The sequence below is a fragment of the Strongylocentrotus purpuratus genome, unplaced genomic scaffold, assembly GCF_000002235.5.
Source record: "Strongylocentrotus purpuratus isolate Spur 01 unplaced genomic scaffold, Spur_5.0 spur5_scaffold_6, whole genome shotgun sequence".
NCBI lineage: Eukaryota > Metazoa > Echinodermata > Echinoidea > Camarodonta > Strongylocentrotidae > Strongylocentrotus > Strongylocentrotus purpuratus.
This window is the reverse complement of record NW_022145612.1, coordinates 56,374,192-56,400,791: the sequence shown is the minus strand read 5'-3', so window position 1 is coordinate 56,400,791 and position 26,600 is coordinate 56,374,192. Positions and strand designations below refer to the sequence as shown.

The following is a 26,600-nucleotide window of genomic DNA, read 5'->3' as shown; positions in this document are numbered from 1 at the left end:
CATCCGAAATTCATTCTCTGATGTGTCCAAAGTTGTATTTCATACCGGTTAATACAGTCTATTAAAATGCTATTATTATTAATATAATAAGGACATGTCGACTTTTTTCCAAATGACTTTTCTTCTTCATTTATTTTTTTCACGGTTTATCATATTTAGAAAAAATCTGCCAGTGATACAAATATCAGTACAAACAATCGATGCGAGTGTAGGCCTTCTATTCATACTGTGGTTTCTCTTTCAAATCAATATTCAAGCAATTTATGATCCTAAAAATTCCCAATTGTCCTTATTTTTTTCCTTTTCTTTTGCTAGCTACCATACATGTCGAAAAATAGTATCTACGCGACTGTAAACAATTTTTTCTTTGGCAGTTGAAGGCCCTAATTCCGTCAAGTATCATACAAAGCCTCATAGAAGAATAACAAAATCTTGTTCCACAATATTTTATGTATGTTTCAAAGAGTTTATTGAGATGATTTAAAAGTGGTGAGACCTACGAATGTGAGCCAAAATGGAGAGTAGAGATGACAGTACCACTCCTAATTCAATGGCGGTCCTCGATCGGGGAGCTGGCGGTATTTCTACCGTGGTTGGCTCACCCACGGCCAGCAGGTAAGCCGCGCCGCAACCAGGGCGGCGCCAACACGCAAACGCAGTAGACGTCAGGCACATGCACAGCCTGCTTAATACTAAATTTCTTGGCCATTCACAAATCTCAGAATTGGTGTCCAGACAGCGCTTAGAAGTACTAACGTCTAGAGGTGGTGTCATGTAGTCTAGTCTAGAATTATAATGAACACTTTAAACAATTCAAGTATTTGCGTATTTCTTTGGTGCTAGACCTTACTAGACCCCCCTAGATCTAGACCTAACTTTTTACTAGTCTACTAGATCTACTAGAGTCTAATTCAGAATCCATGATATTTTGACCCGTACTCCGTAGCCGTTACTCCGGCGTGGAGATCATACCCTACTAAAAACATTGCAGAATTCAACTAAATAAATGATAACTCTTCATCATTGTTCAAATAAAAGTTATGACTAAAAGTTGTGATGTTTCCAGACCCGTTTTGTGTCAATTTTCTTATCTTCTTTGGAATATTTTTCTTTAAAAAAAAGTCTTATAGATCTAGGTATAGATCTAGAGGTCTAGGTCTAGAGAGCTTTAAAGCTAGGTCTCAAATAATATACACTTTCTCACAGGATTCGCGGCAAACTGCTGCACAATACAATTGCATACCGTACCGACGGTGGGGTAAGCGTGTGAAGTTAGCGTCCGTAATGATGAATTGCTTAGATTTATTTACCATACAAGACAGTCTTGGGTAACTGGCCCTTCATGTAGATTATGTGATTCTGTATTCTGAAAAATGTACTTTCAATGTTCAGAACTAAATAATTGACCGATTCTTCGTCTAATCCAATCTAATTTCTTCATTATTTTCTCCCATTCCTAGGCCTCCGTCAGGAAGACGATCAAGAAACATGGTGAGACCAAACATAATTTTATTGAACAATTCATCATCGCAGCTGAAGGCTGCTATATCTTGACTAACCAAATGAAATACAACAAATTCATATACCCTACAACATATATACAAATGACAAAGATAGTACAGTGCAAGTTAGGAGAATGCAGAGAGGAAAAACACATTTGTATAAATCATAAGAAGGAATATACTCTGATGAAATAAAGATGAACCCCATTTGTAAGAGAGATAACATACCACATACATTACTGTAGAAGTGTATTTGTAAGAAAGATCAAAATTCACATACGTGTAATCGACATTCACAAATTTAGCAACAAATAAACATAAATTGACATATCTACAAACTCTCATTGCTGAAAAACAGTTGAGTATATTGCATTTTTATTGCTAAATTGGATCTACCGGTCAGTTAGGCCTCAATGTTGGAGGAACAGAACTTCTTATTATTTTAGGTCTGAAGTAGAAGTGCTGTGACTGTGAATGACAATTAGAACTTTACATATTTGTCAAATATTTTCAAACTATCACTGGTTTGATTAATTTCAGACCCCCATACAGAGATCAGGAAGCCAGCTAGAAGTGTTGCCACCGGATGGTAAGAGATAATAAAAAAAACTGTCAATAATTTTTCATTTGTACTATATGAAAACCTTAATAGGTAATTTGTTATGGAAGCAAAAGTATGTTGATTATCTTTACAATTCTAAATTAGGACAAGTGATTTGATAACGTGAAAAGCTACCTGATTTTCATGATGGAGGGAACTCAGGGAAGCCTGGGAAATGTGATGAAAGGCCCAATTTGGATACAGAATGTTTCTTGCTCCTTCATTGTGGGTGTACGATAATTGACCCCATCTGACCCCTGTCTATACTAAATATTGTAGATTAGTTGCAGAGATAAAAACAAGTACGGTAGCGGTATGCTAAAAAATTCACACATATAAAAAGTTCCTGCGCTATACAATACAAAATTGATTTAAATAAAGAAAAATAGAAAAATAAGATAGAATCAAAGAATTTTTGTACAGAATAACTATAAATCAATCAGATATTCTTTTTGGCTTCTATTAGTTGCTATGTATAATTCAAGATTTAGTACAGAAAACTGAACAATGGATGCTAACCTTTCATGTTTACTTACAGATGAGCCAATCAAAGACAGATCTGGATCAAGGACATCCAGTCGCACGAGTCATCGCCCATCTAGCCGGACCGATAGTGCTGATGATAACAGTCCTCGTCAAACACAGAGTGCCGGGTCATCAGGTCGGAGGTCGCGTCAAGGTCAGGAGGGTAATGATGCAGGATTCAACAGGGCTAACAGTTTGGTTGGTCTTGCTTCAGCTTCACCTACTCCAGGGGAATCTAGACCAGGCAGTACTATCCACAAACAGGTTTCTTTGACCACTGTCAAGAGAAACTATGAAACGTGAGTGTGTATTGACGGAGGGCAGGTCTTTTTGATAGATCTGATTTTCCACCAAGAGCAATAATGGAGTTACGGTAGCTCTAAAGATTTATTAAACACAATCAATTCCCTTCTGGCTTTTTAGCTCAGCAGGTTAGATTTGCTAAGTTATCTTTTAAACGCAGTCAGTGAAATGTAGCTCAGAAAAAAGAATTTTACTTAATTGTTTTTTGTTTTTTTTTTACCATGAGGTCAAATCAATCCCAATTAGTGCTTAGGACAGGAAGGTAACAAAAAATAAACGGAAACTGGAAAAGTCCCACATATGTGACATTTTTTAGAAATATTTGACAGAATGCAGCTATATGAGTTTACCAAACTTTGTAGGTAGAAATTGTATATTAAACAAAGAAAATACAAAGAAAACAGCCAAATTCATCTTTTTACAATCACAAAGGTTGAGTATAGAAGAGACATAAATTGTCACCCATTCAAGATAGATATTTTAGCAATGCAACAATTTAATTTCACATAAATATATAAGATCAATCTATTATTTAATGGCATTAAACACTGTTTATCCTTATTTTTCTCTGCATTCCTCATCAGGCATGGAATTCCAAAGAATGAAAATTGGGACTTTGTACCAGAAGACATTGCCAGGCTAACACCCCCTCTAACAAATGGAACAAGCCATACACATTTAGACAAAAACAAGACTTTGGGAGCCACTGGTGGACTATCCCATAAAGCTGAGGGGGTGATAGGAGTGGGTGCGAATGGAGGGAACGGTGATGGGGTTAATGTTATGTCAGAGAAGGAACGTACGGAGCAGAGGTTGAACTATCTGATGGAGCAGTTGAGTATGAAGGACAAGGAGATCAAACAACATGAAGAGAGGAGAAAGTCAGGGAGTGCAGCAAAGAGGAAAGGTGAGATTGAGAGATAGAAAATGGATCTTTTAAAGTCTAGTTTTACATAAATTATCAAAAGAGCCTGAATCATCATGATTTGTATGTTAATAAAGAATGCACATACCGGTATTTCGATAACATGTAGAGACAATTGTGAATATTAATGGCACGTTAAAATGAGCACAAATGGTGTCAACACGCCAGCAAGTGATCTACATTTAGTAAATCTTTACTGCACACTTAGCAAAGGAATAGTTGCGATATATATTGCAATGGGCTTTAGCTGTTCCCCAACTACTAGTAACACACGGCTCAGAGAGCCATTGAGCTTCTTAAAGTATGTGCCATTGGAATAAACATTGGCCAACCGCAAAATGTCATCTCTCTTCTTCTACCCAATACTTTTTGATATCAAATTGTTGCCCTTTTGATGATGTCTTGTCAAATGAATAATTGGAAATCAACTCTCATAACATTTCCAGATAAAGAACCTTCTTCTACCTTGTCTGATTCTTACTATGTTTCAACAGGTGGCCAAGCAGAAATGACTCCAGGTGAGATTGATTATTTCATATTTTGTATTTTCTGAAGATTTTACTACAAGGCATCATTACATGTTGAGAAATTGTTTATTTTCACTGTTTCTGCATGGTTATGAAGTAAGGGATGGTACTCTGAAATTTATTTCATCATTATTTTATGGCCAGATTGGTAATCGTGAATCCTTGTGAATCCAATCTTTTGGCTTGTCATTGGTGAACTTTGGTAAATTTGCATCACCCTTCAAAATGAAAGATAAGAGTAGTTACTGAATTTAAAACTGTTGTCATCTTCTCTAATCAAAATCAGTTTTTGATATCCTTAAAGTTTGTTAGTAGAGTAGCCTGATATATCAACATCAAATGTGCACATGATAGTTTAATTACACAATAGGCAAATGAAATAGCTCACCTCCCAGGCTGCTCGGAGAAACATTCTTTATTGAATTAAATTGATTAAGATGATGATCATATCTAAATACTTGTATCCATTACAGCTAATGAACTCGGTACAAGTAAGGGAGCCACTGCTGGACCTCCACCATTCCTTGAAGACAGCAGAGACGATAAACCTGACAAGACTAAGATGGATGACGATGAAGATGATGGTGATGAGGATGATGATGAGGAAGAAGGACCAACTGCTCCAATTGAACTCATGGGAGAAGTAAGTTTATAAATGCCAGTGTATAAATAGTGGTAAATGAGAAGAGGCCCCTGTTCCCCCCCCTTTATTAACCCAATTGTTTCGTTTTGCTTTGCTTTATATATATATATTGGGGAGTTGTGCTCCTCCTTTCATTCTTTCAAGAGAGTAATACATGTTTAAAATAACATTGAAGATGTATATTTGTATTTATATTCACACATTTCCAAAAACCTTCTTTCATTGTTTTCATTGCTAAACATTTGACAGTCAGGACTTCAAAAATAGGCATTGAATTGATTTTTTGTTTTTAGTTCCTAGATTCTGTGATGGAAGAAGACTATGAAACCGCAGATAAGCTGTGTAAAATGAGTAAGTAAAAGCGCCCCCCAAAAAATTGCTAATTCAAAATTATTCAGAAATTTAGATTGAATTAATTAAATAATTATGATGTATTTAATCCAAGCTGAATGATGATTAAAGTTTAGGATATTCATTCTATTGTCAATATTCCAGAAGGGGTAATATGCATTCTATCTCTTACAATTATATTAAATTTTCCACCAAGATTTCTTTTTCTTTTGATTTCTTAAAACACAAGCTATAAACAATCACAGTAGTATAATTTGGAGAATGTTTTAGAATTCAAATTCATGTACCTACAACTTGAGTTACGTTATTTTCTTACCTCTTTCTTTTATAACAGTTCTGATATATGAACCTGAAAATGCAGAATGCTTACAGTTCAAGCCCCTTATTGAGGAGATGCTGAAAAGAAGTGAGTATAGAATCATTTTCAATTGTCTTCAAACTCCTTTGTGCACATGGGGTATTAAATCAGTGAGCAATATTCATGACATTTACAACTTATGATCATGAAAATGTTGTGATTTAAACTCCTGCGTTTTTATTATAGTGAGTGATATTTTAACTTAATTCATCTCATGCTGATTATAAGTCCTGGATTTTGTTTGGTCATGGAGGTGGGGTCTCATCCTACATTATACCTTTCAAGATTGATCATTTTACTTTGAGCATTATGTTCTACAATGTAAATTGTTAAACAATGCAGTGAATATTGAACAAATATTTGTGAATGATATTGCTAAGTGAGTGTTAGTCTAAGAAAATCCTGAATACATGTATATATTCAAAAGTCTTTTGTTTATTTTTACTTTACTAGTGTGGCACCGACAGCTGTATGGAAGCAGTAGTGAAGACGAGAGCGGTGAAGATGATGAGGATGATGATGATGAGGATGAGGAGGATGATGAGGATGAAGACAGTGATGAAGAAGAAGAATCTTCTGAAAGTGACAGGTATGTAATATTTTCAGTTTTATTATCATTAGCTTTGCGTGTGATGAAATGATTGCAAAATCGAAAAAGTTGTTATTTTTAGCAGGATATTCTTATTAATAATTAATTAATATCCTTAGTTTTTCTTTCCATACACTACTTTTATGAAGGGAATTGTTACAAGCTTAGAATTTAATTGGCAATCATTTCATTTGTAAATAAAACAACAATTGTTTTCGTCATGCATAAGTGGAAGTACAGAAAATTGCTATTGCACCCTGTGAGCATTGGTTTTATGATAATAATTGCAAAGTAGGACCTGATAGTTATGTGAATGCCCTTAAGTGTTAGAATATTATTATGTATCTTGATGACTTATAACAATTTCTCCATACAGACAGCAATACCCTGTTCCTTGTATTTTGAAAAACTATATTTCTGTGATATTTTGTGTTTTATACAACACCTACGTGGATCCTTGTCATTTGATTGGACGATTATTGGTCACATGATATTCAATAGATGGTATATTGCACGGTCGTGCATTTTTGGTTATATGCGCCGTGCATTTTTGGTTATATGCAGACTGCGTATCTCTCTGCTGCATGTGCGCGCGCGTATCCCTGCGTGTATCTGACGCGAAGGCAATCTGCATGTAATTGAGAAGGCTTGACTCGAACTGTTTGTATTTTGAAAAACTATATTTCTGTGATATTTTGTGTTTTATACAACACCTACGTGGATCCTTGTCATTTGATTGGACGATTATTGGTCACATGATATTCAATAGATGGTATATTGCACGGTCGTGCATTTTTGGTTATATGCGCCGTGCATTTTTGGTTATATGCAGACTGCGTATCTCTCTGCTGCATGTGCGCGCGCGTATCCCTGCGTGTATCTGACGCGAAGGCAATCTGCATGTAATTGAGAAGGCTTGACTCGAACTGTAATTTATCTTTATAAGGAGTAAAGCATAATTTGTTGATTAACGTTCTATTAGGTCTTCTTCGATGTTGTATAAAACAAATAATGAATGTTTTTCATTCGTTTAATAGTGCAAATATTTTCATTCGTTGAAAGATTAACGTTAATTCTATTCAACTCGGCTGACGCCTCGTTGAATAGAATGTTAATCTTTCAACTCATGAACATATTCGCACTATTGAACTCATAACCATTCATTATTTGTATAATAATGTATATTTGGAATATCTATTTGATGTTTACATGTTACCCTTTTTATGATGTTCAGTTCTGAGGAGAGTGATGAAGAGGAGGAGGAGGAGACAGAAGAAAAGACAAAGTCATCATCTGTGGTTTATCCAAATAGTTCAGAGACCTCCAAATCAGGTGCCATCCGCTGAGAATGCCTGGAGTAAGAAGACATGCTTCAAGAATGGTGCCACTTTGATGCTCTACTTTCATAGCATGAAATTATGAAACAAACTACAACGCACAGCCAGTGTGTTTAAGATGTGATGTTTCTTATCTTGATGCCAATATTTACCAAGTTAGCTTCAAAGGAATCATCAAGCCGTATTCAGATATCACACTGTAAAACTGCTAAAGCAAAATTGGTGTGTGAATGAATAGTAAGAGGCGATATATTCTTCTTCTTCTACTTGTAATCTTCAAAGGGCTATGCAGCCCATCTGGATGATCTGTAGGCTATGTAGTTTACCAGTTACGTATGCAGGCACACTATAGACCGGGTTTACACCGTACTCTTTGCAAAAATTGTATTAACACGTATACGGTGTGACTCCATTACGCACATATGGGGCGCCATGTGACACATGCATGATTCTGTCACAAAAATCACTCAAAATAACATTCTCACAGAGTGATTTTTGTCACAAAGTCAATCTCACAGAGTGATTTTTGTCACAAAGTCAATCTCACAGAGTGATTTTTGTCACAAAGTGAATCTCACAGAGTGATTTTTGTCACAAAGTCAATCTCACAGAGTGATTTTTGTCACAAAGTCAATCTCAAAGAGTGATTTTTGTCACAAAGTCAATCTCAAAGAGTGATTTTTGTCACAAAGTCAATCTCAAAGAGTGATTTTTGTCACAAAGTCAATCTCAAAGAGTGATTTTTGTCACAAAGTCAATCTCACAGAGTGATTTTTGTCACAAAGTCAATCTCAAAGAGTGATTTTTGTCACAAAGTCAATCTCACAGAATGATTTTTGTCACAAGTCAATCTCACAGAATGATTTTTGTCACAAAGTCAATCTCAAAGAGTGATTTTTGTCACAAAGTCAATCTCAAAGAGTGATTTTTGTCACAAAGTCAATCTCAAAGAGTGATTTTTGTCACAAAGTCAATCTCACAGAGTGATTTTTGTCACAAAGTCAATCTCACAGAGTGATTTTTGTCACAAAGTCAATCTCACAGAGTGATTTTGTCCTTGGAATCACACCTGTGACAAGCCTAACATTGAATTATTAGGTTTTTCCAATTAGTTTTCTGAACTAGTACACAGCTATTTAAATAATTAGTCCAGCACAGTAACTTCAAAAATATTGTCATTTCATAAGCATTAAATATATTTTTTTCAAATTACTTTTATAGTGTTGGCTCAGTCAGTAGAGCGTCCGCCTCACAACCGGGAGGTCATGGGTTCGAACCCCGGCCGCGTCATACCAAAAGACGTTAAAAGATGGGAGTTGTTGCTACCTTGTTTGGCGTTCAACAATAAGGGATAGAGCAACGTCGATCTGGCGCTGCTCAGTGGCTGCCGGGCTCACGATCAATTGGGCAAAAAGAATTTCCGTTTCGGTTTAATAAAATTTGGAGTGGACTATTAGGCTATTATTATTATTATTATTATTATTATTATTATTATTTCACTAAAGATGATTTCAGAGACATATTGTTTTCAGGTTCATTATCTGTCCATCTGCCAGTGTGTTGATATCTTCTACTAGGACACCTTAAAGTTCATGAGAAAATGTCATTTAGCATGGGGATACGAACCTATAGCATGTATGAGTATGTAAATATAAAATGAGTATCAATCGTGTTGAAATGGTCAAATATTGTCTGCCATATACATTGTATCAGAATGCCTAAGGGAGGGGGCATAAAACAAGCTTAACAATTGATGTGTTGATCAAATACCATTGTACATGTCTTTCACTAGAAAAATAGCAATCGGCATAAACTTTTCGTTGTGTTACAGGGCTTACATTTTCTGAATAACACTTACTAAACTTAATTCATTTATTATTTATTGGGGCAAACATCAGGGAAGGAGAATAGCAATCAAACTGAATATGGGCAAGTCAAGACTTGGTCCACATTACTTGGATGAGCATAAGAGTTATAGGTCACATATGTACAATATATATATCATATATTGTGAAGCTTTTTGGTACATGTAATTCAGTAAATTGTTACATGCACTAGTTTTTGCCTTAAACTTCTGATAAGACCAACTATATACTATAATATGATGAACATGCACATATGTTTGTGTGGAGCTATCATTCTAGTATTCTGTTGTATATGAAAAAGTAACATGTTGTTTGCAGCTATTGGTCCTGTTGGTAAAGAGAATTTTTGTCAAGTGGAAAGAGTCATATTTAACAGAAGCGGTTCTTTATATTGTGCCATATCTTTGTATGATACTTTATATATATATATATATATATATCTTTTTCTTTTTTCATTTGTGCTATTGAGAAGCTTGAAAAAAAGTTTGAAGTGTTATGTATCAGACCCCAAAACATCTAAAATTCAAAGACTTTGAACTTAGTATGATGGTGAGATCTGTCAACTACTGATTGCACACATAGGAATAACAGAATTGCTAAAAGATTTTTTTTATAATCCTTAATGCAGGGCTTGTCACTTATAGCCATCCAGCACACTCACACTTATGCCCTTAAGTTCTAATTCCAGACTTCCACAAATTCTAACTGAGCCGTGGGGCCCATATGAACCGACCCTAAAAATTGTCAGTCTGCTAAATGTGTTTATAAATATTGTTTTAGTTTTTAAAAAAAATCTTCTGAATATTATTCTGAGCATAATGATAACATTTAGAGATGATATGTGTCTCCACATTGGAAGAAATTGCACATATTACTGTATGTGCCTTTTTTCATGCGATTGTTTTTTTCTTCTTCAGTGTCTTATCTATAGTTGGCCTACAGAGTCATGATCATACAGTATATACAGATTTATATTACTATTATATCAAACTTTCACTCCACCATGATGTGCTTTGAGCGTGTCACTGAATATTGATCTACCTTGATCTTGTGTTAGTGTTTCAGCCTTTCTTGTTTTTGTTTTTTTCTGAAATTGTTGTAAATAATAATTGTGAGAAATGATGATATATATTAAAACTCTTTGTAAACAAATGTGGCCAAGTGAGTTCATATTTTGTTCTAAATTTCTTAAAGGGGAATTCCAATCTAACATTTAATTGGTTTTAATAAAAGCAAACAAATTAGAGAAACAATTCGGTGAAAGTTTAAGAAAAATCAGACAACAAATAAGAAAGTTGTGAATCTTTAAAAATCATGAAAATTATGGAATCTTTAAGACAAATTGGCAATGCGGTAATAAACTGTGTTATCATCCCCTCACTATTCACCACTGATCTGAATGACAGAATGGCCCAAAATCTCAATTTCTCTGAATGTTGATTGATTATGATCAGGATGGGCATGAAGAACATGTATCTTTTTATCAAATGGAATTTAATGATATTTCTTGCATCAGCAAAGGATACAATGTGAGGGGCTGACATCATATTTAGAGACCGCGTTGCTAATTTGACTCACAGATTTGAAGTATTTCATGAAAAGTTATTGTCCGATTTTTCTTAAACGTTCACTTATCTGTTCATCACATTTTCTCCTTGTATTAAAACAACTTTTTATTAGGGTGGACTTCCACTTTAATGTTGCTGGGAGAGAGCGTGGAAAGAGAGAGAGAGAGAGAGGAAGGAAAAAAAGGGGGTGGGGTGATCCGTAGGGAAAGAGAGAGAGAGAGAGACATCTAAACAAATGCTGCTCTGTGACCTAACAAATCGTTGATACTTGTATTTGATTTGTACTAGTGTAAACATTGATACTTGGAGTAGAAAAGTAGAAAAAAATCTTCTTATTAGGGTGGACTGGAGCTAATTCTAGTGAAGTAGACAGAATTTCAATATTATCTCTTTCTCCAAAGAAACGTAAACTGTTTTAATATTAGAGCACTACATAATTGGTAGGCTGCAGTTGTCGTGTGAGGGAAAAATTGCCCCCATCTCCTTTGCTAGACACAAGTATATGCCCACTATTTCTAGTGCCTTTCATATAGTGTATTACAATGCATTTATTGCTGTGCGATCGAGTGAGAAATGTGGACATTTTTTAAAGTTTATATTGTAAAGCACAAGAACGCTTATCATACATCATTTTATAATAAAAGAAAAATGATTAAACACAAATTTTCTTCTAGCGGGGGGGGGGGGGGGGGGGGGGGCTCGTGGAGGCCTGGGCCCCGTTGCATACAACTTACCATTGATGGTAACATTGCAATCAATGGCAACTACCATGGTAACAGGGCTCAACAGCCAATCAAAATCAAGGTTTCCATGGTAGTTACTATTGATGGCAAAGGTATACATCAATGGTAAGTTTTGTGCAACGGTGCCCTGGATGATGAGCGGACACTGAGACAAACTAGTGAGGGGTGGGTGTGGGAGGGGGTTCTTATAATTTGTTTTTCACGTTGCCTCCCTCCTCTCATTTCCCCGGCTCTTTCTTTACTTTATTTTTTTTCGCCATTTGATGTGGGGGGGGGGGGGGAGGTGGGTCGATCTACGCCTTTGGGTCTAAAAATACATTCTTAAGTAAAAACGTCAATCCATCTTCAGGACTGGCGGGTAAACAATATGAACAAAAACGACATAACCTGAGTTTTATACAGTATAAATCACAACTTGTAATTGGCAAACGTTTAAGCCATGACGATTCAATAAAACTATAAAAATATGTTATTGTTATCATTAAAATGAAAAATCGCAATTTGGCGATACATGCACCAATTACATCGTCTTGTTCTTCCACGTGTGATTAAGGCATGCCCAGTAGGCAGAACGAGCGTTGTTTGGTTGCTATATATTCAGCTGATCTGTATGCTGTTAGTGAACACATCAAGCCAACATGACGTAGGAATAGAGAGAAAAACAACTTCTATTTCGGCATGAAATGCTACATTAGTCCTTCCACTTATTTATATGTTTCGCAAATTTCGATTTGGCCTGATGTTAGCTGGGGGGTAAAGGATTCAGTCGACATATTTAGACGCAGGTCTATATAATTATGTAGTAGGCCTACACTTTACAAACTTCAAAAAAATGTGCCCCCTTATTGCAATTTTCTTTCAGAGACTCATTTACTTCTAAGGCTTTCTAAGCACACCATACACGGATCGTACGATGATTCCAATTGAAAGAGGATTGGCCTATGTTTATTTTGATTTGAGATAGATAAAGTTTATATTTTATATATTTATTTTGGAATCTTAACTTTGAGTAGCGTTTATTTTCTGTTTTTACTGAGTGTATATAAACATTTGAAAAGAATAAATAAAAAATTGACGGCTATTCAACTTTACATTGTGTAAACTCCTGTTTGATATGAGTTGTGGTTTATTATTTGTCAATCCGAATTCCAAAAGTGTTCATTTCACGCCGATATAGTAATGTGCCATGTACACTAATTAGTAATTTAGTTAGTTAGTTAGAAATAGAGAGAGAGAGAGAAAAGAGAGAGAGAGAGAGAGAGAGAGAGAGAGAGAGAGATAAGCTGGGGGGGGGGGGGGGGGGGTGATCCGGAAGCGTGTATGAGTCCACTTTATCCTTTTAAAAAAATGTATGTTTCAATTCGGCATCTTTGAAAATTTGGTAAAAGGCTTAAGAATATAGGCTAAAGAATCAACATTTCATTAATGTTGTGAACGGTATACCCCAACAGCCTTACCGCTACTGACACTCTCATACCTGACAAATTAGTAGTATTAGTTTATTCAAGCAATCTGACAATCATGAGTAAATCAATTTATCTTAAAAGCAGACATGTCATAGTCCAATATTGGTATTCAATTATCAATTAATATTAATATCAATAAATGTAATAGGTGACTTCAAAGTCCTCAATGATAGTTCGGCGACCTTGCAGTGCTTGGATTATTGAGAACCGTACCTGGAATAAAGACAAACTAAAATGCAAGACAAAAATAAGAAGATAAGATGTAGTAATGACATATAATATTGCACTAATTGAAAGATCTTAGATCAAGATCTTTAAAAACTTTAATGTATTAAATTACAAATCAAGAAAAGGCGCACTCAGTGATTTTTTATTATTTTATTTATTTCGTTTTATATCAACAGGGTAGCTCCATCAGTAGTTAAGATAATACAGTGATGGGACAGCACTATTAAATAATATAGCACATCTAAATTACAGATATGGATATGAATCTGAAATCAATAACAATTGATCGTACATCTATTTGTATTCAGAGGTATGGTCGGGACTGCCCTTATCACGTTTAGAACGTAATTAGTCCTTCTTTTTATATCAGTAAAATATTCTTGACCAATAATGATTGATTTCTCACATTGGGAGTGTTTGGCCATTGAGTGTCCGCATGTCATGATCCCTGTATTAGATGTCAAGTAGAGGTCATTCACAGACCGTGAACGGTCACTTACTAGGTAACGGTGGAACGCAGAGAGACGACAAATAAAACGGTTAAGCCTAACATAGGGAACACCTGGCAAGATGTATCAACAAATCCCTGTCTACAACCAAACCCATTAATTATCAATCTCTTTTTTTCCTTGTCAGGTTTGAACAAGAAATGTAGATGAGCGTTTAAGAGGGGCCTATGTAACCACACCTTCTTCATCAACTTGAGATGGAGATGGGGTATTTAATGCAATGAAGGGGTGGCTCACTTGTTCACAATCACGGCTGGTTCTCGAGAGTAGCCAGATGTATTTTTTTCCTAATCGTTTTTTTTAATACAAAATTTGTACATTATTGTAGGAAACTGATTGGTTTGATTCACATATGAACAACTTGATATACAACGTGACCACGATGCAAGCCTTACGTAAGTAAACATATAATTTGTTTATCTTTTTCTTTAAATAAGATTCACCAGTGTTATTAGTGTTTTTGACATTGTTATGTTGATGTTTTTCCGTGTGGCCTAATATTTCTACATCAGAAGTGTCTGTCAAAGACCGAGTGGTTTTAACATTTTGATTGGAGATGCCAAAACGTGGGTTCGATCCCCATTACGGCACTCATGTCCTCAAGAATGCAATGTAACATCGCTTCTCTCAATCCCGGTGTTTAAATGAGTAGGTCATTTTGGTTTGTTTAGCAATGCAATCGTCTATAAAATGGCACATGACTGTAATGCTCCCCAGGGAATAGAGAATGTGCATACAATATGCAGGCAAGTCAGAAGATAACCGTGATGCTGAATTTGTACAGCGATTTAGAACGTCATAGATATATAAGCGTCTAAAACATCATTAAATTAACTTCACGTGAACGTGACGGTCTTGCAGCGTGAGAATATAGATTTTAATTTCTTTTGGAACCTTGCAAAATTATTGATGGATTATAAGGATTAAACAAGTTTACTTCTCTCGACTTTCTGACCTTTGAATAGATCATAAATTTATTTACAGGGATGACGGGGATAGGACAGGTTGTATGGGTTCTTTCGATATAACTGATCTGACAGTTACTCTAAAATGTTACATATTCCTCCTTTACATTATAAAACATGCACTTGGCCATGGGTTACTTTCCTCTTGCCACTGCACCACTGCTCGTTTGCCACGAGTGCAATTTTGCACAAAACAATAGGCACCAGTTCAAGGATCGTTTTGTGCAACATCATGGCTTTGAACATTACCCATTTCCGGTCTTAATTAGCTCCATGAAAACCCTTTTAATCACGGTATAGAATATGCCTGATCTTGCATTCGACAATTAAATAAGCCTACTCTTGAAAATCTAGTTAAGAGTTCACCTTTTTTTAAAAACCCAAATATATTAAAGTCATATTTGAAGTTTCTAAGTTCTCAAAAGTTCTCATACTCAGAGCTGGTGCAGGCTTATTCTGAGCGGCAGAGTACAAAAAGATACTAACGGTAACTTAAAAAGTGGAAAACTTGGATACTGCCTTGGAGGACAACTATCCCCGAACAACTACCAATTTGGACAAATATTTTCTTTGAAAAGTGCCGTGACATCTACCCTCTAACTACCACTCCGAAGAGTCTAAAATTAAGGCCCGGAGTTAAGGTTACATGGGGTATTTTTTAAAGATCCATAATTACGAAGTTTCGTTACTCCGAAGGTTCATAATTTCGTGGGTTCGTGTTTACGAAAATGAGGAAGGGTTTATAATTCCGAAGATGTAATATAGGGTTCGTAATTTCGAAGGATCACAATTCCTTAATGACATAGAACTCTGTATTGTTTTTCGGAATAATGAACCTTATTTCACTTTCAGAATGTTTAACTTTCTGATGAACGAACCTTCGGAACAAGGCAAAAATATTTAATGTTCAAACTTATGACTCTGATTTCGTTTTTCTTGGAATTGGGAAGTTTTTTGTGCTTCGGATTTATGGACTTTCGGAAAAAACGAATGCCTCCCGAAGTTTAGTTGGATGATCATTTTAAAGATACTATGTCCCTTTTGCAGCCAACCTCAAATTCTGTAGAACTTTGCAGGAATTATCAATATGCCATGTATGTTCTGAAATTTAACGTTAGCAGTGTCCTAGTATTCAAATTATGCAAGGAAACCCGTTTACTTGCTAGACTTCACTGTCAGACACTATTGAGTGACTGACTTGCTTTTTCTTCTTTTAGTAATAACATACATAAAATGAGCTGTAAAGGGTTCATGAGCATTTCTACATCAATAACCCACTTCTTGTAATGGCCAAAATTAAACTAATTGAATCTTTGCGCAGCATAAAACGTACGACCATTCGGTACAATGATCTGAAAATCAAGACTATTACTTATTGGCTCTATAGCTCCTAAGTCGATTCGACAACTAATAGTCGTTATTTTCTCACTTGAAGACATTTTCAAGCACCCTTTTTTGTAGGGAAGTTCTAAATTAGTATTATCTTTCAAATGCCGTTGGAATTTAACCTTTTAATTTTTTGGGCCTGCAAATGGGACATAGTACCTTTAAAGGTACTATGTCCCTTTTGCAGCCAACCTCAAATTCTGTAGAACTTTGCAGGAATTATGAATATGTCATGTTTATCCTATCTGTGAAATTTAAACGTTAGCAGTGTCCTCATATTCAAATTATTCAAGGAAACCCGTTTACTTGCTAGACTTTACTGTCAGACACTATTGAGTGACTGACTGGCTTTTTTTCTTCTTTGGTAATAACATACATGAAGAGAGTTGTAAAGGGTACATGAGCATTTGTCTACATCAATAACCGACTTCTCGTGATGGCCAAGATTAAACTGATTGAATCTTTGCGCAGCATAAAAGGTATTACCATTCGGTACAATTGTCTGAAAATCAAGACTATTACTTTTGGGCTCTATAGCCCTTAAGTCGATTTGACAACTAATAGTCGTTATTTTCCCACTTGAAGACATTTTCAAGCCCCACCTTTTTTAGGGAAGTTCTAAATTAGTATTATCTTTCAAATGCAGTTGGAATTTAACCTTTTCATTTTTTTGGCCTGCAAATGGGACATAGTACCTTTAAGGGGTAGTTGTCCGGGATTTTTCCCTTCTCTTATTTGTTTTAAAATCTATTCTATTTGAATTTGAATGTATATATAAACATATGTGTTGCTAAATATAATTTTATTACACTGTTGGTCATAAAGGTGAAATAATTTTTTTTACCCCAATTTATGGAATGATTTTGACATTGATTTATTCCTAATAGGTCTAGATAATAGTATACATTCTCATATTTTATTGAATAATAATTAGCGAGTGTTTGTTTTGCGTGACTGCTAAAGCATGTGTATGCTACTATGTTTATCAACTAGGGGACCTACATCCTTAAGTCATAACTGACAGCAATGAGGATTAATGCCTCACAAAAGGGCACTGATATAGCACATCGACAAGGTTTTGATCCTGGGGCCCCACAGTAAATATGCCATTGCTTTGCCACTAAATCATGACTGTACGCAGCGGAGGCTAGGGTAAGGGGCAGCCCCACATATATAAAAAAAACAAAGAAAATGCATAAATTATCAATAATTATTCACTGCATTTCCCCCGGTCCCCGACAGGAAAAATTACTCTATATGGCCATGCATTATAGTTCAAGGCATGTGAGGCCCAGGATCAAAACCGTGTCGATCAGCTAATATGTGTGACCTTTTTTGAGGCATTAGTCCTCATTATCATCAGTTATGACTTAAGGACGTAGGTCCCCTAGTTGATAAACATAGTAGCATACACATGCTTTAGCAACAACGAAAAACAAACACTCGCAAATTAGTATCCAATAACATCTCAGAATGTATACTATTATTTAGACCTACTAGGAATAATTCATTGTCAAAATCATTCCATAAATTTGGGGTTTAAAAATAAATCCACCTTTATGACCAACAGTGTATTATCATATTATTTTATTCATTTTGATTTTTGTAGTGGTTTTGGGGGTGGTGTTTGTGTATGGTATTCATCCTTACATGCTTAGATATATGCAAGTAAGCCCTCGGAAGAAATGAAACGGAACAATTATTCCAAGGCATAAACAATAATCACTTAACATGACACTGTCGTAAAAATAAGAACTGGAGAAGATACACAGTGAGAAGTATCTTGTATTAAAATCAGATACTTGATGGCACACATTTCAATTATTTCACTATATCACATAACATGCTTCAGAAGAGAGTGGTTAATGTATTTAATTAGGACAAGTGCTCAATATAATACAGGACTTGAAAGTATGATTTATCTAGAAACACTATTGAAAAGACTTTCGAAAAACTTAACTAAGGCAAATTCAATAGCCTTGTTGATCACGTATTGAAATACTCGAACATCGGACATGATCTATGTAGGATAACAGAGTAGTGTTTCTCTTAGATCAGTATGAATTTATCGAAAAGACACAAGTTATTAAAATCATTTATCAATATCCATGGGCATTAAAATTGGGCATTAGTAATTTAATGTTCCCCCATTTATAAAAAGAATTATACGCTATCATATGCCCTTTCCTGGTTATCAATCATAGCCTTAGTTGATTTCCTAAGTATTATTATATTACTTAGGAAACATTATTATAATAATAATAATGTTTCTTCTTAATGTATTTCTTCTAAGCTATTACATTTTACGCTGCGCTACTGACTTTATTGAAATAATTTGTTTATTGAACATATTTATATAATATACGATTGCCATGAAAGTGATTGAGATGATGAAAATGATAATTGTTATTTAGCTTAAACTATATTTTCTCCTTACTTTCATTATCATTGTTTTGGCCATGTTACTAAGCTATCTTGTTAACTGTTAGTTATTACATGCCTCTCTTTAGTGTGTTGAATAAGTCTAGTCATCTGATTGGTCGAAATTAGTTTTGTGATTTTGCCATGCCCGCCTACCGGTCAATAGCTTTTTAAAAGATGTCCGCGGATAACGGGCCGCATAAATAAATTGTGCTGATATCCCCATTGGTTAAGTGTAAAAAGTATTCCCGAATTCCCGAATGATCGCTACATTCAGGCAACTTTCCAGCGAAGATTTACAGACAGTGTCTCAGATTTTCTGCAATGTTTTAACCAGTCGTTACTCAAGAAAAGGTTAAGGTTAGAATTCTTTGTAGATGTGTTTGTGAATTCGGTTTATAAAGGATATATGGACTGCTTTAATATTCGAATGGTAGCTGTTTCTATACTGGCTCTCGAAGACGTTACATTCTGATATGACCCCGAGGCGGCCGACGCCCGCCCCGGCGTGCCTCGGAGTTATGGCAGGATGTAACGTCCCCTTGAGCCTATAGAAGCAGCGATGCCTCTCATAGCAGTCAATATATCTAAACTATGTTATGTTAGTCATTTCGTATATTTCTTTTTTGATTCCTTTTGTGTGATTATATTTCTCTTGTCATTCATGCTTGTAAAGCGCATAGAGAAACTTTTGTTTATTACACGCTCTGTAAATATTGTATTATTAGTAGTAGTAGTAGTAGTAGTATTATTATTAGTATTATTATTAACATTATATCGTTGTAATCATCTTAGTCGGACTTGATTTCTAATCATAAGTATTTCGTTCTTTCTCCCTTGTAAACATATTTTTACCTAGCCTTTCTGATGGCATCATTAGCTCTGGCCTTCGTAGTAACGACATTGTCCAACACAGCACATGCGCAGAGGCATCACAAGAAGATCATGATCGGCAGGAGAGCTGGGCATGAAGAGCTCCCTCTGTATTCAGATGACAGCCATGCTAACTCTTTCACTCTTTATGACATAGACGGTGACGGGTTCTTGTCTCAAAGAGAGTTCTACACACTGCCTCTATGCAGAGATCCGCCACCATGCGGTAAGTTTATACCCCAGTCACACCAACGAGAGCTACACCTGTCCAACCAGGCGCGGATCCAGGAGGGGGCCGAGCGGGCATTGCCCCCCCCCCCCGCAAAAAAAAAAAGAGAGAGAAGAAAGGAAAAGGAGGGAAAGGGAAAGAGGAGAGAAAGGGAAAGAAAGTAGAGGAAGAAGAAAAGAAAAGGGGGAAGAAGGAGATCGGGGGAGGGGGCCGAAAGGGCCTTGCCTTCCAGGCTGTTGCCTCCCCCCATCAACAAATTAAGAGAGAAGGAAGGAAAGGGAAAGAAAAGGGAAGAGAGGAGATACTGGCGTACTGAGAGGGGGGGGGGGGGTGGGGGTGGCTTGGGGGAAATCAAATTCAAACGTGGTTTATTTCTAATTCCATAATGGTGGATTACAAATAATGCTGAAATGACATAATTTCCGAGATTTTTCCTCCCTTTTAATAAATTATACTTGTCAATGTGTTTGTTGGAAAATGACAAATTCTAGTTTACAGCCAGGCAAGAAATACGATTCTTGATATTTCTACATGTCAGGGCCCGGGGAGCTGCGGGGATCGGGAGCCTCGACCCCCCCCCCCCCACTTTTTATTAAAGAGAAATTAAAAAAGAAAGAGAACAAGAAAGTAAGAATAGCTAACTGCCTGTGTCAAAAATATATGAGGCATCAAAATATGCTCATCTGACCGTGATTAAACGCCTAAAACCCCTGATTTTGGGGGTCGGACAAGGTATCAAAATGTGTTTACCTGACGCGAAGCCAAAAAATCAACGGCCAAAAAAAAAAAAGAGAGGAGAGAAAAGGAAGAGGACGTAGGAAGAAAAAGGAGCAGAAAAAGAACATCTTTGAAATTCAGACAAGGATTAAGAGTAGAGAACAGTACAACGCATCGTCTTCTTTCTCTAATAATTTAATAAAACGAAAAATCTTCCGCGCTTCGCGCAGGAGGGGAGGGTGAGGACTATATTCAGACAAGGATTAAGAGTCGAGAACTGTACAACGCATCGTCTTCTTTCTCTTATAATTTAATGAAACGTAAGAGCTTCCGCGCTTCGCGCGGGAGGGGGGGGGGGGGGGAACCAAATTCAGACGAGGATTATTTTCAAGAACGGTACAACGAATCGTCTTCTTTCTCTAATGATTTAATGAAACTAAAAAGCTTCCGCGCTTCGCGCGGGAGGGGGAGGGGGCTGAATTTGGACAAGAATTAAAAGTCGAAAACGGTACAACGAATCGTCTTCTTTCACTAATGATTTAATGAAACTTGAAAGCTTCCGTGCTTCGCGCAGGAGGGGGGAGGGGGAACTGAATTCAGACGAGGATTAAGAGTCAAGAATGGTACAATGAATCGTCTTCTTCTCTAATAATTTAATGAAACGTCAAAGCTTCCGCGCTTCGCGCAGGAGGGGGAGGGGTCTGAATTTAGACAAGGATTAAGAGTTGAGAACTGTACAACGAATCGTCTTCTTTCTCTAATGATTTAATGAATCGTAAAAGTTTCCGCGCTTCGCACGGGAGGGGGAAACTGAATCCAGACGAGGATTAAGAGTCGAGAACGGTACAACGAATCGTCTTCTTTCTCTAATAATTGAATGAAACAAAGCTTCCGCGTTTCGCGGAGGAGGGAGGGGGAACTCGCCCCCCCCCCCCCTGCACCACCCCACCCGCATTACGTCATTATCATTATTACATGATCAAGAATGCAATATTCGAGGGAATACTTAATTATTGTTTATACAAGTAACTCTTTTACGATCATTCAGTCCTAACGATGGGACCCATATCTTACATCATCCTCTCATCACAAAAAATATTTACAGCAAATCTTATGTTAAATAATTTATGTAGGATGATATAACAGACACGTGGCATTACATCATGTGTGGGATGTGCCGGGATCATGTGCGATGGGACTATGTTTACATATCATTCATTAATAGAGCAGCCATACAACATGCTAGAGTACATAATCCTGTCTAATGTCATGTCTGTAAAAAAGCATAACACATCAGACACAACGATGATTACCTCCTTCATCTTCCCTTGTCTACAAATGGTAGTAAGTCCTAAATCAAAAGTAAGTAATACGTCAACAAAGATCATTTGCAAGGATACTTATAAGATGAAGAATTAATTATTAAACATTCTCAATCTTCTTCATCGTCATAATCCTCAGCATCATCTTCATCTGGGTCACGTGATACCAATCCGGCAACCGCTGTGTCATCCATGATAAGATGTCAACCAGCGGCTATAAGAGAATGCCTTGGTGTTTGGACAAATAGATGTATTAATGTTTTTGTTTATGGGATAGTAGTGTGGTCCTCGTTTGCATAATCAATTTACTGATTTAAGATTCTCCTACATTTCATAATCTCTACTTTCAAACATTCACAAACTCCCTTATTCGTTCGGTTTCCCTGATTTTCTGCTTTCATATTTCTATATTAAGGAATCGACGATAAGAATAAATAATTACATACTGAACATAGATTAATTGTAGTAAACGCGAAATAGTAATATAAATTATCGATATATTCATTAATGGGGAAATTAAGAATGTAGAAATGTGCACTAGACTCAGATATGAGAGTCGAAAATATTTAGTTAAACGAAAGGAAGGAAAATAGGGATATACCTTGAAGGCTAGTATGCTGCAAAGTAATGATAAGCACTCTGATCGGACACCTGAAAGGATGTACGTGTAATCGAACATTTTATTTTCTTTAGAAGTCGTTGTTTATGTTTATGTTGTGACATGATTTTTCGGCATTTTTTCTCCATTTTTTGTGTAAGTCATAACTTGTTATGTGTTCGTTGGAAAATAAGAAAGTCCCAAATTACAGTCAGGCGAAATACGCTTATTTAGAAGCCTTTATGTCATGGTCTGCAAAGTGGCTGGGCTCGAGCCCCCCCCCCCCCCCTTTTTGAAAAAGTATGTTAAAGAGAAAAAGAAAGAAAGACGGAGAAAAAAAATAAGTGACCTGCCAATGTCACAAATAAGGTATAAAAAAATGCTCATCTGACCGTAATTAAATGCTCAATACCCCAAAGCTTACGGGGGCTCCGCCCCCGGACCCCACCAAGGGACCTAAGGCGGGCCCCTGGATGCTCATCTGACCGTAATTAAATACCTAAATCCCCCGAGCTTCCTGGGCTCTGCCCCCTGGACCCCAACAAGGGCTCTAAGAAGATGCTCATCTGACCGTAATTAAATACCCCAAACCCCTGAGTTTCCGGGGGCTCTGCCCCCTGGACCCCACCAAAGGCCCTAAAGCGGACCCCAGGATGCTCATCTGACCGTAATTAAATACCTAAAACCCCTGAGCATCCGGGGGCTCTGCCCCCTGGACCACATCAAGGGCCCTAAGACGGCCCCTGGATGCTCATCTGACTGTAATTAAATACCTAAAACCCCTGAGCATCCGGGGGCTCTGCCCCCTGGACCACATCAAGGGCCCTAAGACGGCCCCTGGATGCTCATCTGACCGTAGTTAAATACCTAAAACCCCTGAGCTTCCGGGGGCTCAGCCCCTTGACCCCCTGCCGAGGCTCATGCCCTCGACCCCACGCCAATTTACGCTCTACCTGATCGATAATACTCCACTTTGAAAAACGTTCCGCGGGACCTGCATGTAACGTGTAAGACTGGTGGTGATGCAGATTTTTCGTCTGCCCCCCCCCTTCCGATTTTTTTTCTCATTACGTCAGTGCCCCTGGAATGTTTGCCCCCCCCCCCCCCAATCCCAAACTGCTTCCGGCGCGCCTGTGGGTGTGTGTGCGGCTTCACCGAGGAGGGATTAAGTGGGTGTACTTGTTTAACTCTCAGTTAATGTCTTGATATAATTATTTTTATGCTTCCACCCACCGAAAGTGATGCCGGTGGCATTATGTTTTGGGGTTGTCCGTCCGTCCCGCTTTCTCGTTATCGCAATATCTCAAGAACCACTTAAGATATGAGGCTCAAACTTCTTGATAATACGTATCACCATAGGAAAATGTTCTGATCAGTTTTGGGGTAAATAGGTCAAAGGTCATAGAGGTCATAAATGTCCATGTACGACGTAACAGGCTTTAGCCTTGCTCTTGCGATTTCCCAATAGTATGTTTCATCATTGTAAGACAATCTGGTTAGATTTTCGGTAAGTATAGATCAATGGTCAAATGTCATCGAGGTCAATTTTTTTATTTTAAAGTTATTACCCAACTCATTACAATATGTTGAGGTATGAGCTTCAAACGTGGTGACAGTATTACTATAGGAAGATGATACAATTATATTTTGGAGCTAAAAGGTTAAGATCTTAGTCGTCAGTTTACATTTGATTGTATAATATTTTTTCTCTATCATGTCATACTTCCATCAAATTCCTTTACCGAATTTAGGGCGGAGGGATATTATGAGACGCAGTCGCACTTGTCTTATTTTACTTGCTCTAATTATTGTGTATTATTATTATCAACATTATCAAATGTACAATGTATTAATATATTATTTAACTATAGCATCTGGCACTGCTCAGTGGCTGCCGGGCTCACGATCAATTGGGCAAAAAGAATCTCCATTTTCGGTTTAACTTAAAGGGGAAGTCCACCCTGAAATTAAGTTAGTTTTAATAGGAGTAGAAAAATGAGAGAAACAAGTCAGTGAAAGTTTGAGCAAATTCCGATTAAAAATAAGGAAGTTAGGATTTTTGAAGTTGTGATCAATCAAACACAAATTGGCAACTCCAAGACGTATCATGCGAGCTCAACTTCCATTTGCTCAGTACTAAAAAAATCTAAAATTTTCATTTTCCCTCAAGAAAAATTTCAACCATACATGCACCCTAAATATAATAATTGCAAATATGTTTCTATACTCCCCCTGCAAGGAACAAATATATATTCCGTCATCAATAACGAAGAAAACATGATTTTATGGAATATTATGCACAAAGCTAATGAAGGAGAGCTCGTATAATAAGTCACAGAGTTGCGAATTTGTATTTGATTGATCACAACTTCAATAATTCATAACTTTCTTATTTTCATTCAGAATTTGCTCAAACTTTCACTCACCTGATTTTCTTATTATTCTGCCTCTATCGAAACAAACTTATTTTGGGGGTGGACTTTCCCTTTAATAAAATCTGGAGTGGACTTTAAAAAAGATTATTATTATACAAATAACGCACTTCCCAGCGTGCAATAGCGGTGAATGCAGTACACGTGAGGTTTCTTTAGATTGGTGCCGCTCTGTAAATCGTGCATGCATCACAAATTTGTGCATGTCATGTGACGCGTATTGACCAATCACGATGCTTAAAATACTAGAGCCATTTTATATATTTGTTTATTTCTGTTTCTGTGCAAACATTTTATATAATTCACATATTGAAGTGGAATATCATTTATGTTGAATTGACTCGAATAAAGTGAAGGAGTTGCTTTTATCCAGAAACGTTTCAATTCGACAGGGTTATGTACTTGAGGATGTTGTATGGTTGCTCTATTTAATGAATGATAATATCATGGTCTCATTGCACGTGATCTAATGACACGTGCCTGTTATATCATCCTACAGATTTAACGTTGCTAGCTGAGGAAATCAAAGATGAAATCAAGACGAACCAAGATGCCTGGAGGCGGTAGAGATGTGCCCCTTTTCTTTTCTTTATTAAATTTTGTAATCACCGGTGTTAATCGAAAAAGTTTCATTAGAAAAAGAAATACTTCACTCTTTGATTATTGGTTTGATGATGATTGCTGCTGCTTTTGTGTCGAGAGATTCAGTGTCATTGATTAGGGAAGTTTTGCCAACCGTGTTCGAATTGAGCATACTGTGGTGTATGTATACTGCTCTCTCAGACAAGCACGAAACAAAAGAAGATATGCTATGGTGTAACCAACTGGAACCAAATTGGCCAAACTCTGTGTCTAGATGGCTCTGGGTGGACTGGCATTTAATATGTTTTTAAAACAAACCCCCTCCTCCATGTAGTGCTTAGGTATGAAAAAATTCTTACATTGGATGATATATTTTTCTTTCTACAATGGATCATTAGGAGATAAAATAAAATTATAAAACGAAATAGAAATAACAACCTTCAGTTTGCTAGAAAAAATTGGAATGTTGTAGATTTTCGAATTTAGGTGCTTTGTCACAGCCCCCAAATAATAATCGCTTCACATTTAAAAGAAAAAGAACAAAACCAATTTATTCTTACAGCAATGAATTGAAAAAAATACCACGAAGTCATGAATATTAAATTCGGTGTCAGCCTTTTGTGTATAGCATCTGCATTTAAATATCTGGTAAATGAAAGACTTTAAACTAGAAACTACTCCATGGAAGTAAAGGCCTAAAATATTGTAGGAAAAGTGTTTCTAAAAAAAAAGATTGTTGTGTTTCACGAAGGATTTGCAGTAAATCTGGTACATGACTGTGCTGTACATTTGATTTGACAGTTAAAACTGTGGTCCTATTTCCTTAAACTCCTCTTATGTAAAGTTTATTAGAAATTTGCTCCCTCAATGTTATACGACATTTTATATCTACAATGACCTAACATACGTTTAGTTGTCCCACAAACCTGACCCCAAACTTTCCCCCTTTTTTATTTAAAGAACATATCCGAACTAAAAGATGAAATAGATGAGTTATAAATTAACGGAAAGTTTTTCAGCCATAGATTAAATATA

General features: G+C 36.6%; 2 protein-coding genes across 2 annotated transcripts; both read left to right on the top strand.

The window, feature by feature from the left end:
* The first annotated feature begins 313 nt into the window (after positions 1 to 313).
* Positions 314 to 7,670, top strand: LOC575371 (glutamate-rich protein 2). Its single transcript, XM_031000083.1, has 11 exons — positions 314 to 615; positions 1,461 to 1,491; positions 2,043 to 2,091; positions 2,642 to 2,927; positions 3,516 to 3,838; positions 4,351 to 4,374; positions 4,857 to 5,026; positions 5,320 to 5,377; positions 5,712 to 5,783; positions 6,189 to 6,324; positions 7,559 to 7,670. The coding sequence occupies exons 1-11, from the start codon at positions 515 to 517 to the stop codon at positions 7,668 to 7,670; spliced, it is 1,362 nt and encodes a 453-aa protein (XP_030855943.1). The 5' UTR covers positions 314 to 514.
* A 6,635-nt stretch (positions 7,671 to 14,305) lies between these two features.
* On the top strand, positions 14,306 to 26,146 carry LOC100894044. The gene is made up of 3 exons (XM_003730449.3): positions 14,306 to 14,435; positions 19,672 to 19,911; positions 25,483 to 26,146. Exons 1-3 carry the CDS (start codon positions 14,393 to 14,395, stop codon positions 25,548 to 25,550), a joined length of 351 nt encoding a protein of 116 aa, XP_003730497.1. The 5' UTR covers positions 14,306 to 14,392; the 3' UTR covers positions 25,551 to 26,146.
* Positions 26,147 to 26,600: the final 454 nt, after the last annotated feature.

What these genes read in the sequence shown, in the direction of transcription:
- LOC575371 (XM_031000083.1), top strand. Translation starts at nt 515, where the DNA reads ATGGAGAGTAGAGATGACAGTACCACTCCTAATTCAATGGCGGTCCTC. An exon ending in GAGTGCAGCAAAGAGGAAAG is followed by an intron (nt 3,839 to 4,350) that starts GTGAGATTGAGA and finishes ATGTTTCAACAG; the next exon opens with GTGGCCAAGCAGAAATGACT. An exon ending in TGAGGAGATGCTGAAAAGAA is followed by an intron (nt 5,784 to 6,188) that starts GTGAGTATAGAA and finishes TTACTTTACTAG; the next exon opens with TGTGGCACCGACAGCTGTAT.
- LOC100894044 (XM_003730449.3), top strand. Translation starts at nt 14,393, where the DNA reads ATGAACAACTTGATATACAACGTGACCACGATGCAAGCCTTAC. An exon ending in GACCACGATGCAAGCCTTAC is followed by an intron (nt 14,436 to 19,671) that starts GTAAGTAAACAT and finishes ATTTTTACCTAG; the next exon opens with CCTTTCTGATGGCATCATTA. An exon ending in CAGAGATCCGCCACCATGCG is followed by an intron (nt 19,912 to 25,482) that starts GTAAGTTTATAC and finishes ATCATCCTACAG; the next exon opens with ATTTAACGTTGCTAGCTGAG.